Consider the following 13427-nt stretch of genomic DNA (forward strand, 5'->3'; position numbering starts at 1 on the left):
TAACAATTATGAAGTAACTGACTGGATTGAGGACGTATCCATCACTCTTGTCGTCAATGAAGATGAGGCGGGTGCCGCTGGGGTCGGGAAAGATGCGGCGAATGCCAGCCATGTGCCGGTGCTCCATCACGTACTGCCAGTCCTCGATGAAGAAAAAGTGAATGCTCCCGTTCTGCACAGCAACACACACATCATGTGACAGTGAAACCTCCGTTCGAGGATGAACGTCGCTTGTTCATTTCAATATAAGTTATTTCTAATTTTGACTAAAACATGACATTTTACACAGATCAAAACAGTCTGTGTTCCTCCGAGAATGCACCAGCTGTCGGGGTGAACAATGACTCTCTTTCTTTATTTGGTGTTTAACGTCGTTTTCAACCACGAAGATTATATCGTGACGGGTGAACAATGACTGTTGAGATCTGTGTAAAATGTCATATTTCGGTCAAATATACAAATAACATTTATGTATTGATCGATTTTAGTTAGAACTCGGACGTCACATGGCTCAAAGAAGGACTTTCCAATGTTCAATCTATACATCCTGACTGCTACCTATACCAATGTTCAATCTATACCATACTTGCTTGAAGGAAAGTGGGAGTCAGTTATGGCATTCCGTTTGTCAAATAATTATTTGGATACTTTTTCATGTTTTTTTCACCAGTTTTAGCTAAATAATCATTATTTAGAAGCTCATGTGCTAAATAAGTAATTGTTTATAAACAATGTAAAAAAATTCTAAATAATTTTTTGTTTACGTAAACCATTCATTGTTTACACAAATAATCACTTATTTCACAAAATAATATTTTTTGGGTGGATAAAGTGAGCAGTTTTCATTATTTAGGGGAATCAAGAATTGACTTCTAAGCTTCATTTTTTTTTCAATACAAGGTATCTCCAAACATTATTTATCAGAAAATGTTCGTAAATTTGTTTATTTTACAAGCTGAAATTGCCGTACGAAAAGAACAATTCATTGTTTAGGTAAATAATTCATTGTTTACGTAAATAATGATTTATTTAGCAACATTGCTGATTGTTTATAAACAATGTAATATAAGTCTAAATAATATATTGTTTACGTAAACAATATATTATTTAGACGTAGTTTACATTGTTTGTAAACAATCAGCAATGTTGCTAAATAAATCATTATTTACGTAAACAATGAATTATTTACCTAAACAATGAATTGTTTAGGTAAATAATGAATGGTTTACGTAAACAAAAAATTATTTAGAATTGTTTTACATTGTTTATAAACAATTACTTATTTAGCACATGAGCTTCTAAATAATGATTATTTAGCTAAAACTGGTGAAAAAACCATGAAAAAGTATCCAAATGATTATTTGACAAATGGAATGCCATAGTCAGTGTGCACAGTAAAGTTTGTTTACATTTTGGTCCAACTTTTTCCCTGTGTTTATCCAATCAGAAGCGTCAGTCAACAATGACCCAAATCGCAGAAATTGCTACACATGTTGTTCTTTCGCATTGTGCATCATGTGCAAGTGAACCGACCTGAGTGCCAAAGATGAGGAAGTCTGAGGTGAGGTAGTGGCAGGTGATCTGAGAGTCATGGTGCTCGGGGTCGGGGAAGAGACGAGACTCACGCTCCTCGTTCATGGCTCCTGTCGTGTCACTCTCAATCTGAAATGGACACAAGAAATTCAGGAAAAGACAAAACAACTACTGTAGCAACATACTTACAAAGACGACGAAGTAACAATTTGAGAGTTGTTACTTTGTCGTCTTCGTAAATACATGAGTATAGTATAGAATGGAGTGTATGATATGTGACATGTGCTGGACAGTATAGTATAGAATGGAGTGTATGATATGTGTATAGTATAGAATGGAGTGTATGATATGTGTATAGTATAGAATGGAGTGTATGATATGTGACATGTGCTGGACAGTATGTTCCAGACAGAAAGTGATGCAGGCAACACTCACCATGTGCAGCTGAACCTTGCCCTCAAAGCTGACGGCAGCGTAGTCTGCATTGAGACTCATGGCCCGCACCGTCCCCAGGTACTCTCGCTGCTCCTTCAACATCTCTGGACCTGAACGTTACACCACCCACAGGTAACAAGTTTCAAGGTGCAAATGGTAGAATGTTAATAAGTGGAGAATGAGCAAAAGGACATTGTGAGTGGATAGATGCATTTTGTTTGAATAAACGCCCACCAATTATGTGCACGGCAGCCATAAAAAAATAAATAAATACACCATCCGCAGGACATACATTTTGAAGACCAAAGAAAATTCTGAGAAAGCACCCATTTTCCTTGGTTTCTGCACTCTAAGCATCCTCCAGAAAAAAAGTCTTTCACTGCTACCTGTAGTGTCAGCCCTGAAATAATGCTGATAGTATCTTTTACAACTCTCATAGTTACTGTAAAACCCACATTATCCACCAGATGAACCCAGCACACACACACACACACACACACACACACAAAATCTCCATTTTTTTCCTAACTTTCCCCCTGGCCCAATTTCCTTTCCTCTTAAATACAGTGTCTTCGGAAGGGGGGCGGGTGGTGTTGTTTCTCCTGTACAACATCAGGAGGAAAACAAATCATAGAAATGCTAGAAATGTAGGTATTTTGCAGCCAGCTTACCGTTGTCACCCAGGATGTAAAACCAGGCGCGGTTGTTCATGCCCACGCCGACATGGTACGGTCCGATGGCCAGGAATGATGGCTCCACTTCCACTGCTATTGTCATTGGGTTTTCCTGTTGCACACAAGTAGCTTAAAAATAAATTCACTTACTTTTGTTGCACAGGTCAGCTTTGTATTGAAGCGCTTATCCCCCTTTGTTTTCTACATCTTAACAAGTACGTTCTGTTTGGAAAAAAGAAATGAAACAGTACAGCCATTACCCTGGGTCTGGAATGTAGAAAAAAATGTCCCATCTTTTTGCTGATTGCACTAGGTTCACCCAATTCAGTTATGGGAATGATCCATCAGTCATTACACACTAAAACAAACAACGACAGACGCTGTGCACACATACACATGCGTGTTTACACACACACACACACACACCAACATGATTGTGTTCCCAGGTGTGTGTGTGTACCCATCCATGCATACACATGTGTATGTGTTGAGTGTGTCTGCATACATACATGCATGCATGCACAAGTTCATGTGTGCCGCCTGGTGGGTTAAAAGTGGAGATTTTTCCGATCTCCCAGGTCAACTTATGTGCAGACCTGCTAGTGACTTAACCCCCTTCGTGTGTACACGCAAGCTCAAGACCAAGTGCGTGCGGAAAAGATCCTGTAATCCATGTCAGAGTTCGGTAGGTTATAGAAACACGAAAATACCGAGCATGAGAGATGTTCAACGTGCGGGCTATTTCACCTGCCTTGACCTCTCACCAATTCATTGTAAAGCGCTTAGAGAACGTCAAGCGCTCTATAAATCTCCCATATTATTATTATTATTTATGTAAGCAGACAGGTGTTAAGTTGAGAACAATGTTATTACTTAGTACATATATTTAAATATAATGCTAATGTTGTAGTGTTTCGTTTGTCTTGATGTGACATGCACCACCACTGACATTTCTCCATGTCAGATTTGATGAACGCGAATGCATGTGACCTTAAACACTAAAACTCCCCTCTCTCACCCCATTGACACTGTCCTCGATGGTGACCTCCAGCAGGGAGGTCAGGTAGGCGACACGCGTCTGGTTGAGCGAGGCCAGCATGGGCAGCTTGGCCAGGTAGACATGCAGCGCCCCCTTGGGCGTGGTGACCGCCAGCAACTGACCGTCGTCCGACCACTCGATCTTGTCCAGCTGACGCTCCTCCTCCAGTGTGATGATGGCGTACATCTCTTTGAAGTCGGCCAGGTCGTGGATCTTGACGCTGCAAGTCAGGTGTGTGAGGGTCAGGAGAGGTTGTTGAAAGGGTGATAAAATAACTGGTGTGGGGGTCAGGGTCAGGGTCAGGGTTTAGTTCTGGGGTGTCTTTACAATTGTGTCTGTGTATTTATTTACATGTAAACCTACAAAAGTACGAGAGAGAGAGAGAGAGAGAGAGAGAGAGAGAGAGAGAGAGAGAGAGAGAGAGAGAGAGAGAGGGAGAGATAGAGAGAGGGAGAGAGGGAGAGAGAGATAGAGAGAGGGAGAGAGAGGGAGAGAGAGAAAGGAGATAGAGGGAGAGAGAGAGGAGAGAGAGAGAGAGGGAGAGAGAGAGAGAGAGAGGAGAGAGAGAGAGAGAGGGAGAGAGAGAGGGAAAGAGAGAGGGAGAGAGAGAGAGAGGGAGGAGCGAGAGAGAGAGGGAGAGAGAGGGAGGAGAGAGAGAGAGAGGGAGAGAGATGGGGAAGGGGGGGAGAGATGGGGAAGGGGGGAGAGATGGGGAAGAGAGAGGGAGAGAGAGAGAGGGAGGAGCGAGAGAGAGAGGGAGAGAGAGGGAGGAGAGAGAGAGAGAAGGAGAGAGAGGGAGAGAGAGGGAGGAGAGAGAGAGGGAGAGAGATGGGGAAGGGGGGGAGAGATGGGGAAGGGGGGAGAGATGGGGAAGGGGGGGAGAGATGGGGAAGGGGGGGAGAGCTGGGGAAGGGGGGAGAGATGGGGAAGGGGGGGAGAGATGGGGAAGGGGGAGAGATGGGGAAGGGGGGGAGAGATGGGGAAGGGGGGAGATGGGGAGGGGGGGGAGAGATGGGGAAGGGGGGGGAGAGATGGGGAAGGGGGGGGAGAGATGGGGAAGGGGGGGGGGAGATGGGGAAGGGGGGGAGAGAGCAGGGCAAAAAGCCCACAAATGTTTCATGTGTATGTGTACAGCCCTCGTGAAGAGATGACAACTGTGAGGACGACATACCAGTTGTCGCCAGCAGACGCAGCCTTTCCCAGTGTAGAAGATACAGCAATGTCTGTCAGACGATTCTTGTGGTTCCTGGCCTGAAACAGCTCCTGCAATCAACACAACCAATCAAATAATGTCACTCAAATTCACATTCTCCACACAAGAGAAAAAAGCAAGTCTCTAGTCGTGAAAAACTTCAGCTAAGTTTCTACTTTAATGTTTCCCTGCTCGTAAAACTTAGCAACGCAGTTCATAAAAGGAGAGTTGATAATCATTCATGTGCACACTAGGACCTTCCCTTTCAGACCCACCTCACCTGCCCCACTAGGACCTTCCCTTTCAGACCCACCTCACCTGCCCCACTAGCACTGGCAAGTTTGCACACTAGGACCTTCCCTTTCAGACCCACCCCACCTGCCCCACTAGCACTGGCAGGTCTGCACACTAGGACCTTCCCTTTCAGACCCACCCCACCTGCCCCACTAGCACTGGCAGGTCTGCACACTAGGGCCTTCCCTTTCAGACCCACCCCACCTGCCCCACTAGCACTGGCAAGTCTGCACACTAGGACCTTCCCTTTCAGACCCACCCCACCTGCCCCACTAGCACTGGCAGGTCTGCACACTAGGACCTTCCCTTTCAGACCCACCCCACCTGCCCCACTAGCACTGGCAGGTCTGCACATAAGCTGACCAGGAAGATTGGAAACATCTCCACCCTTCACCCACCAGACACAGCCAGGATTCAAACACTCAACCTTCACATGGGAGGCCGACGTCTTATCCACCAGGCCATTTACATAAACATCTAAAAATGAAAAAGAAAATCAACTGCTCTGCTTTCTCACCTGCCCAATTTCTTTCATGTGTGTTGAGATGACCACGAAGAATCCCTGAGCAAAGCCAATGAGAATGTAGCCATCACCAAACCTGCAACACAAAGCCAATGAGAATGTAGCCATCACCAAACCTGCAACACAAAGCCAATGAGAATGTAGCCATCACCAAACCTGCAACACAAAGCCAATGAGAATGTAGCCATCACCAAACCTGCAACACAAAGCCAATGAGAATGTAGCCATCACCAAACCTGCAACACAAAGCCAATGAGAATGTAGCCATCACCAAACCTGCAACACAAAGCCAATGAGAATGTAGCCATCACCAAACCTGCAACACAAAGCCAATGAGAATGTAGCCATCACCAAACCTGCAACACAAAGCCAATGAGAATGTAGCCATCACCAAACCTGCAACACAAAGCCAATGAGAATGTAGCCATCACCAAACCTGCAACACAAAGCCAATGAGAATGTAGCCATCACCAAACCTGCAACACAAAGCCAATGAGAATGTAGCCATCATAAAACCTGCAACACAAAGCCAATGAGAATGTAGCCATCACCAAACCTGCAACACAAAGCCAATGAGAATGTAGCCATCACCAAACCTGCAACACAAAGCCAATGAGAATGTAGCCATCACCAAACCTGCAACACAAAGCCAATGAGAATGTAGCCATCACCAAACCTGCAACACAAAGCCAATGAGAATGTAGCCATCACCAAACCTGCAACACAAAGCCAATGAGAATGTAGCCATCATAAAACCTGCAACACAAAGCCAATGAGAATGTAGCCATCACCAAACCTGCAACACAAAGCCAATGAGAATGTAGCCATCACCAAACCTGCAACACAAAGCCAATGAGAATGTAGCCATCACCAAACCTGCAACACAAAGCCAATGAGAATGTAGCCATCACCAAACCTGCAACACAAAGCCAATGAGAATGTAGCCATCACCAAACCTGCAACACAAAGCCAATGAGAATGTAGCCATCACCAAACCTGCAACACAAAGCCAATGAGAATGTAGCCATCACCAAACCTGCAACACAAAGCCAATGAGAATGTAGCCATCACCAAACCTGCAACACAAAGCCAATGAGAATGTAGCCATCACCAAACCTGCAACACAAAGCCAATGAGAATGTAGCCATCACCAAACCTGCAACACAAAGCCAATGAGAATGTAGCCATCACCAAACCTGCAACACAAAGCCAATGAGAATGTAGCCATCACCAAACCTGCAACACAAAGCCAATGAGAATGTAGCCATCACCAAACCTGCAACACAAAGCCAATGAGAATGTAGCCATCACCAAACCTGCAACACAAAGCCAATGAGAATGTAGCCATCACCAAACCTGCAACACAAAGCCAATGAGAATGTAGCCATCACCAAACCTGCAACACAAAGCCAATGAGAATGTAGCCATCACCAAACCTGCAACACAAAGCCAATGAGAATGTAGCCATCACCAAACCTGCAACACAAAGCCAATGAGAATGTAGCCATCACCAAACCTGCAACACAAAGCCAATGAGAATGTAGCCATCACCAAACCTGCAACACAAAGCCAATGAGAATGTAGCCATCACCAAACCTGCAACACAAAGCCAATGAGAATGTAGCCATCACCAAACCTGCAACACAAAGCCAATGAGAATGTAGCCATCACCAAACCTGCAACACAAAGCCAATGAGAATGTAGCCATCACCAAACCTGCAACACAAAGCCAATGAGAATGTAGCCATCACCAAACCTGCAACACAAAGCCAATGAGAATGTAGCCATCACCAAACCTGCAACACAAAGCCAATGAGAATGTAGCCATCACCAAACCTGCAACACAAAGCCAATGAGAATGTAGCCATCACCAAACCTGCAACACAAAGCCAATGAGAATGTAGCCATCACCAAACCTGCAACACAAAGCCAATGAGAATGTAGCCATCACCAAACCTGCAACACAAAGCCAATGAGAATGTAGCCATCACCAACCCTGCAACACAAAGCCAATGAGAATGTAGCCATCACCAAACCTGCAACACAAAGCCAATGAGAATGTAGCCATCACCAAACCTGCAACACAAAGCCAATGAGAATGTAGCCATCACCAAACCTGCAACACAAAGCCAATGAGAATGTAGCCATCACCAAACCTGCAACACAAAGCCAATGAGAATGTAGCCATCACCAAACCTGCAACACAAAGCCAATGAGAATGTAGCCATCACCAAACCTGCAACACAAAGCCAATGAGAATGTAGCCATCACCAAACCTGCAACACAAAGCCAATGAGAATGTAGCCATCACCAAACCTGCAACACAAAGCCAATGAGAATGTAGCCATCACCAAACCTGCAACACAAAGCCAATGAGAATGTAGCCATCACCAAACCTGCAACACAAAGCCAATGAGAATGTAGCCATCACCAAACCTGCAACACAAAGCCAATGAGAATGTAGCCATCACCAAACCTGCAACACAAAGCCAATGAGAATGTAGCCATCACCAAACCTGCAACACAAAGCCAATGAGAATGTAGCCATCACCAAACCTGCAACACAAAGCCAATGAGAATGTAGCCATCACCAAACCTGCAACACAAAGCCAATGAGAATGTAGCCATCACCAAACCTGCAACACAAAGCCAATGAGAATGTAGCCATCACCAAACCTGCAACACAAAGCCAATGAGAATGTAGCCATCACCAAACCTGCAACACAAAGCCAATGAGAATGTAGCCATCACCAAACCTGCAACACAAAGGATAATGTGAACATTTCTGAAATCTTTCCAATGCAGCCAACAGGGGATAACACTTGCAGAATATAAAACAAAGGCAACAAGAAATCACTCAACATTTGTCCAGAGCTCTCAAACGCCGCAGACAGATGACACATTTTTATGATTAACCCTTTGCATTCTGCACCGAATGACGCCGTCTCTAATGCAGTTCTGATGACATGGGAAGTAACTCTGTCAATTACAAACTGCACCGAATGACGCCGTCTCTAATGCAGTTCTGATGACATGGGAAGTAACTCTGTCAATTACAAACTTGACAAATTCGTAGCAAAGTAAACACATCAAGCGTTCCAAAAGAGAAAATGCTCAAAGCTGACAGGCAGCGGGTCGAGATGAAAACAGATCAGACAAAAGACGTAAGATTTTATCACAACCATGTGCAACACACAGGAATGTTGCTTGGCCGTTGCGTGCATATGTTGAGATGCATCACACTGCGTTATAGGTATACTTTGAAAAGGAAAATAAAAGTAGGTAGCAAGGTGTAAAGCGGGCATTTCCAGTCGTCATCCTGCAATTTGGGCGTAACTCGAATCTTGGCAATTTTGATGTTTTTGTGCTTTAGACCAAGAAAATCTTTCTCAATGAGAAATATTCTCTAAAATATGATGGACAATACAGTCATTATTTAACCTTCTTTTATCTTTTTATCCATACCAGATACAAATATAAACACTATTTCATAATAAACATTATCAGGTTTGGCCTTCTGCTAAAAAGCTGTCAAAAATGAGTGACGCCAAAATTCCGTGACAACGTCGATATGTTTTCTTTAGCGGGCAACATTAGGCGTTCTAGGAGGCACTGGGTTAAGAACAAGGCTTTTTGTAAAGAAAGACGTAGAAGATACTAACCACTTGTAGGAGATGATCATGCCGTAGCGTTGCTGAAAAGCCAACTCGATGGGGTTGTCTGGGTCGTTGATGTTGAAGAGAAACAACGTCTGCTTCCCCACGTTGACACTCACCTTGTGAAGTGAAAACAAACATCAAGAATGAGAATGATGAACCTCTACAGATACTGAATGATCAGAGATGAAAATGGAAAATAGCCGAAAAGAAGTTTATACATTTGTGAATAAGAAAAACATGTTGCTGAGAAAAAAGTTGAAAAAAAGATTTTTGTTGTTTTTGAGCACACAATCAATTCAAACAAAGCAAAGCAATATATATTTTCTTAAAACCTGGATACGATGTCAAGAAATGCAATTATTGGAGAGAAAAAAACACCTCTAGGGATATCATCTGCAAGAGTTCATATGTAGATTTTCATGACCATCTGCCCAGCAGTTTTGTCTGAATTGTTCTACACACACACTGCCACCTGCCTTTCGATTCCCAGTCCACCAGAATACATTTAATCAAAACTTGAGTGAATGTACAAAGCAGAGAAGGTGCATACTGTGTTCTCTCCGATGGAACTCCTCTCATCCCCCTTCATTTCTGAGAACTGCACGTTGTTGGGATCTGCTCTGAGCGCAGTCTGTCTGAGAGTGTCTCCCTCGGCGTTGCTAACGGAGATGGTCTTGTCCTCGCTACCCAGCGCCAACAGACCTTCCGCGCTCCACGCCCCGCACGTGATCCGCTTGGTGTGCTTGCCGATGATGGGGATTTTCCTGGGAAAGGATACAAAATGAAATGAATACAGTGGAAATCCCTTTAAATAGATGATGTTTGGAAATAACTCTGTCGGGTTTGTACGGGCTGTGAGACGGGCTGTGAGACGGGCTGTGAGACGGGCTGTGAGACGGGCTGTGAGACGGGCTGTGAGACGGGCTGTGAGACGGGCTGTGAGACGGGCTGTGAGACGGGCTGTGAGACGGGCGCAGTGGCGTAGTGGATATGACATTGAGGGTGGAGATTGTTCAGATCCCCAGGTCAACTTATGTGCAGACCTGCTAGTGCTTTATCCCCCTTCGTGTGTACACGCCAGCACAAGACAAAGAGCACACGGAAAAGATCATGTAATCCATGTCAGAGTTCGGTGGATTATAGAAACATAAAAATACCCAGCATGCTTCCCACGAAAGCGGCGTATGGCTGCCTTAATGGCGGGGAAAAAAAAGGTCATACACGCAGACCTGTTTACCCCCATAAGTGTTTTGGAGTAATGCTCAGCCCCAAAAATAGTAATCCTGGCACAAAAATAGTAATCATCCAGCATTCGTCGCCAATTACAACGCACATGACAACTGTGTCTGCGAAACGCAATCATGCACATATATCCATCATTCACAAACAAAACACATCAGTCAGTTTTTGTAGTCATCATAATTTCAACGAAGATCACATCAAAAGCACCTGCATCACTGATTCTTTTTCTTTTGCTCGTAGTAGGCCTTTTTCAGTGTGTCAAGCGCTTTTCTACTGTACTTGCGCTTGCCGAATGAGTGAGGGCGAGACTTCACCACTAGAATAAAGCTCTCCAGCGTCTTATCAGACAGACATGATCTCTGGTCAGTCCTGTGCTTTTTCACCCCATTTTGCCATTGAAAAAACAATGCCAAACATGTGAATTGATTAATTTTTTTTTTTTTAACATTTTTTTTATTTATGAAAATCGTAGTCTTGACACGGATAGCGGAATGGCGTATTTTTTGCAGAAAATCGTAATAAATTACGCCAAAATCGTAAGGGTAAACAGGTCTGTACACGTAAAAACCCATTCGCACAAAATCATGAGTGAACGTGGGAGTTTCAACCCATAAACAAGGAAGAAGAATAAGTAGAGATTGTAAAAGAGTGAATACTCTTGCTTCTATTGAGGCAAACTTTCCCCCGAGGCAAACTTTCCCCTGAGGCAAACTTTCCCATGTGACATTATTGGCCAGTCACTAGCGACGGGTGTGTCTGAGGCAAACTTTCCCCTGAGGCAAACTTTCCCCTGAGGCAAACTTTCCCCTGAGGCATTATTGGCCAGTCACTGGCGACGGGTGTGTCTGAGGCAAACTTTCCCATGTGACATTATTGGCCAGTCACTAGCGACGGGTGTGTCTGAGGCAAACTTTCCCATGTGACATTATTGGCCAGTCACTAGCGACGGGTGTGTCTGAGAACAAGGAGAACATGCGGACCTTTGCCTCAATAGAAGCTAGAGTACTCACTCTTTCACAACCCACACACACCCGACAGATATATTTCCGGACTTCATCAGCTATTGTGATGCTTAGTTTTGTGAGATTTTCTGTAACAGCATCTTTAAATAAAGCTCCATTTTAAGACTCCCTCCCCTTTAAGGCTGGAGTATACACCTGAGGCCATATTTCAAAGTGGTTAGGCAGTTTTAAAGGTTTGTTTTTATGTTAGTTCAGTGTTTTGTTTATCAGGAAAAAACAAAATGAATAGAGCTTGTCGCGCAAAATTTTGAGATAACGACTGAAGTTTGAGCATAGGTATGAGATTTTTTCACGCAAACCCTACTGAAGAATTTGTGATATTTTATTGTGAATATGTTAACAAAAAAACAATCGGATGATCACAAACTGAAGAAGAGAAATAGAGAAGCAAAATAGAACATCAAACATAAAGATTTTACAGGTGAATTTGGAAAAAAACCCGTATGTATCCATTTTTGAAGCCCAATTTCAAGCATGGAACACAGTCAAACATAAATTAAAAGTGTTAAAGTGGTTACAGTGTTCAGAAATAGTGTTAAATAACAAGTTGAGTTATCCCTCTTCACAAATTTTAAAAGAAATACACCTCTTGACGCGCAAAATTTTGAACTGTGATGCTTTTACTACCCCCACCCCCTACTCATTTTTCAGAAAAGAGTGCATATTAATTATTATCTTCCAAATAGACAAGCAAGGTAGTCAGAAGATCAAAACTTAAAAACAGAAATAGGGAAGCAAAATAGAACATGCAACATACAGTGATTTAACTGGTGAATTCAGAAAAAAAACACTTTTTTTTACTCATTTTATTAGCTGAATTTAAAGCTTGGAAGACAGAAATAAATAAATTAAAAGTGCAAATGTGGTTACAGTGTTCAGAAATAGTGTTAGATACCAAGTTGAGTTATCCCTCTTCATCACAGTTAAAAGAAACGCACCTCTTGTCGCGCAAAATCTTGAACTGTGATGCTTTTACTACCCCTACCCCCTACCCATTCTTTAGAAAAGAGTGCATATTATCTTCCAAATAGAAAGGCAAGGTAATCGGATGATCAAAAACTTAAGAACAGAAATAGGGAAGCAAAATAGAACATCCAACATAGTAATTCGACTGTTGAATTCAGAAAAAACACACTTTTTTACTCATTTTATTATCTGAATTTAAAGCTTGGAACACAGGGGGAAAAAAAATAAAAGTGCTAATGTGGTTTCAGTGTTCAGAAATAGTGTTAGATACCAAGTTGAGTTATCCCTCTTCATCACAGTTAAAAGAAACACACCTCTTGTCGCGCAAAATCTTGAACTGTGATGCTTTTACTACCCCCACCCCCTACCCATTTTTCAGAAAAGAGTGCATATTATCTTCCAAATAGGAAAGCAAGGTAATCAGATGATCAAAAACTTAAGAAGATAAATACGGAAGTAAAATAGATATCCAACATAGTGATTTAACTGTTGAATTCAGAAAAAACCACTTTGTTTTCTCATTTTTGAAGCTGAATTAGAAGTTTGGAAGACAGAAAAAATAAATTAAAAGTGCTGAAGTGGTTACAATGTTCAGAAATAGTGTTAGATACCAAGTTGAGTTTTTCGCTCTTTATCACAGTTAAAAGAAACACGTCGACACCTCTTGTCGCGCACAATCTTGAACTGTGTAACCTTTTTACTACCCCCGCCCCCTACCCATTTGAACACAAAAGAGTGCATATTCTCTTCTAATTAGAAAAATAAGTAATTTTAAGCAACTGGACATTTTTAAAATACATCTTTTCTGTCAGTCCAAGGATTGCTTAGTCCATTAAAAACAAACAGAC

At 42.9% G+C, this 13427-nt stretch overlaps 1 protein-coding gene across 1 annotated transcript in view; it reads right to left on the reverse strand.

The window, feature by feature from the left end:
- Positions 1-13427, reverse strand: part of LOC138969580 (WD repeat-containing protein 19-like) — an 85070-nt gene that overhangs the window by 52765 nt on the left and 18878 nt on the right. Inside the window, exons 6-14 of the mRNA XM_070342434.1 lie at positions 9900-10113; positions 9353-9465; positions 5685-5766; positions 4853-4944; positions 3661-3901; positions 2640-2754; positions 1969-2078; positions 1534-1662; positions 23-172 (exon numbers count right to left, since the gene is read on the reverse strand). Of these exons, the coding sequence (XP_070198535.1) occupies positions 23-172; positions 1534-1662; positions 1969-2078; positions 2640-2754; positions 3661-3901; positions 4853-4944; positions 5685-5766; positions 9353-9465; positions 9900-10113 (1246 nt within the window). The remainder of the gene's footprint in view (positions 1-22; positions 173-1533; positions 1663-1968; positions 2079-2639; positions 2755-3660; positions 3902-4852; positions 4945-5684; positions 5767-9352; positions 9466-9899; positions 10114-13427) is intronic.

The sequence above is a fragment of the Littorina saxatilis genome, linkage group LG6 (assembly GCF_037325665.1).
Source record: "Littorina saxatilis isolate snail1 linkage group LG6, US_GU_Lsax_2.0, whole genome shotgun sequence".
Taxonomy (NCBI): domain Eukaryota; kingdom Metazoa; phylum Mollusca; class Gastropoda; order Littorinimorpha; family Littorinidae; genus Littorina; species Littorina saxatilis.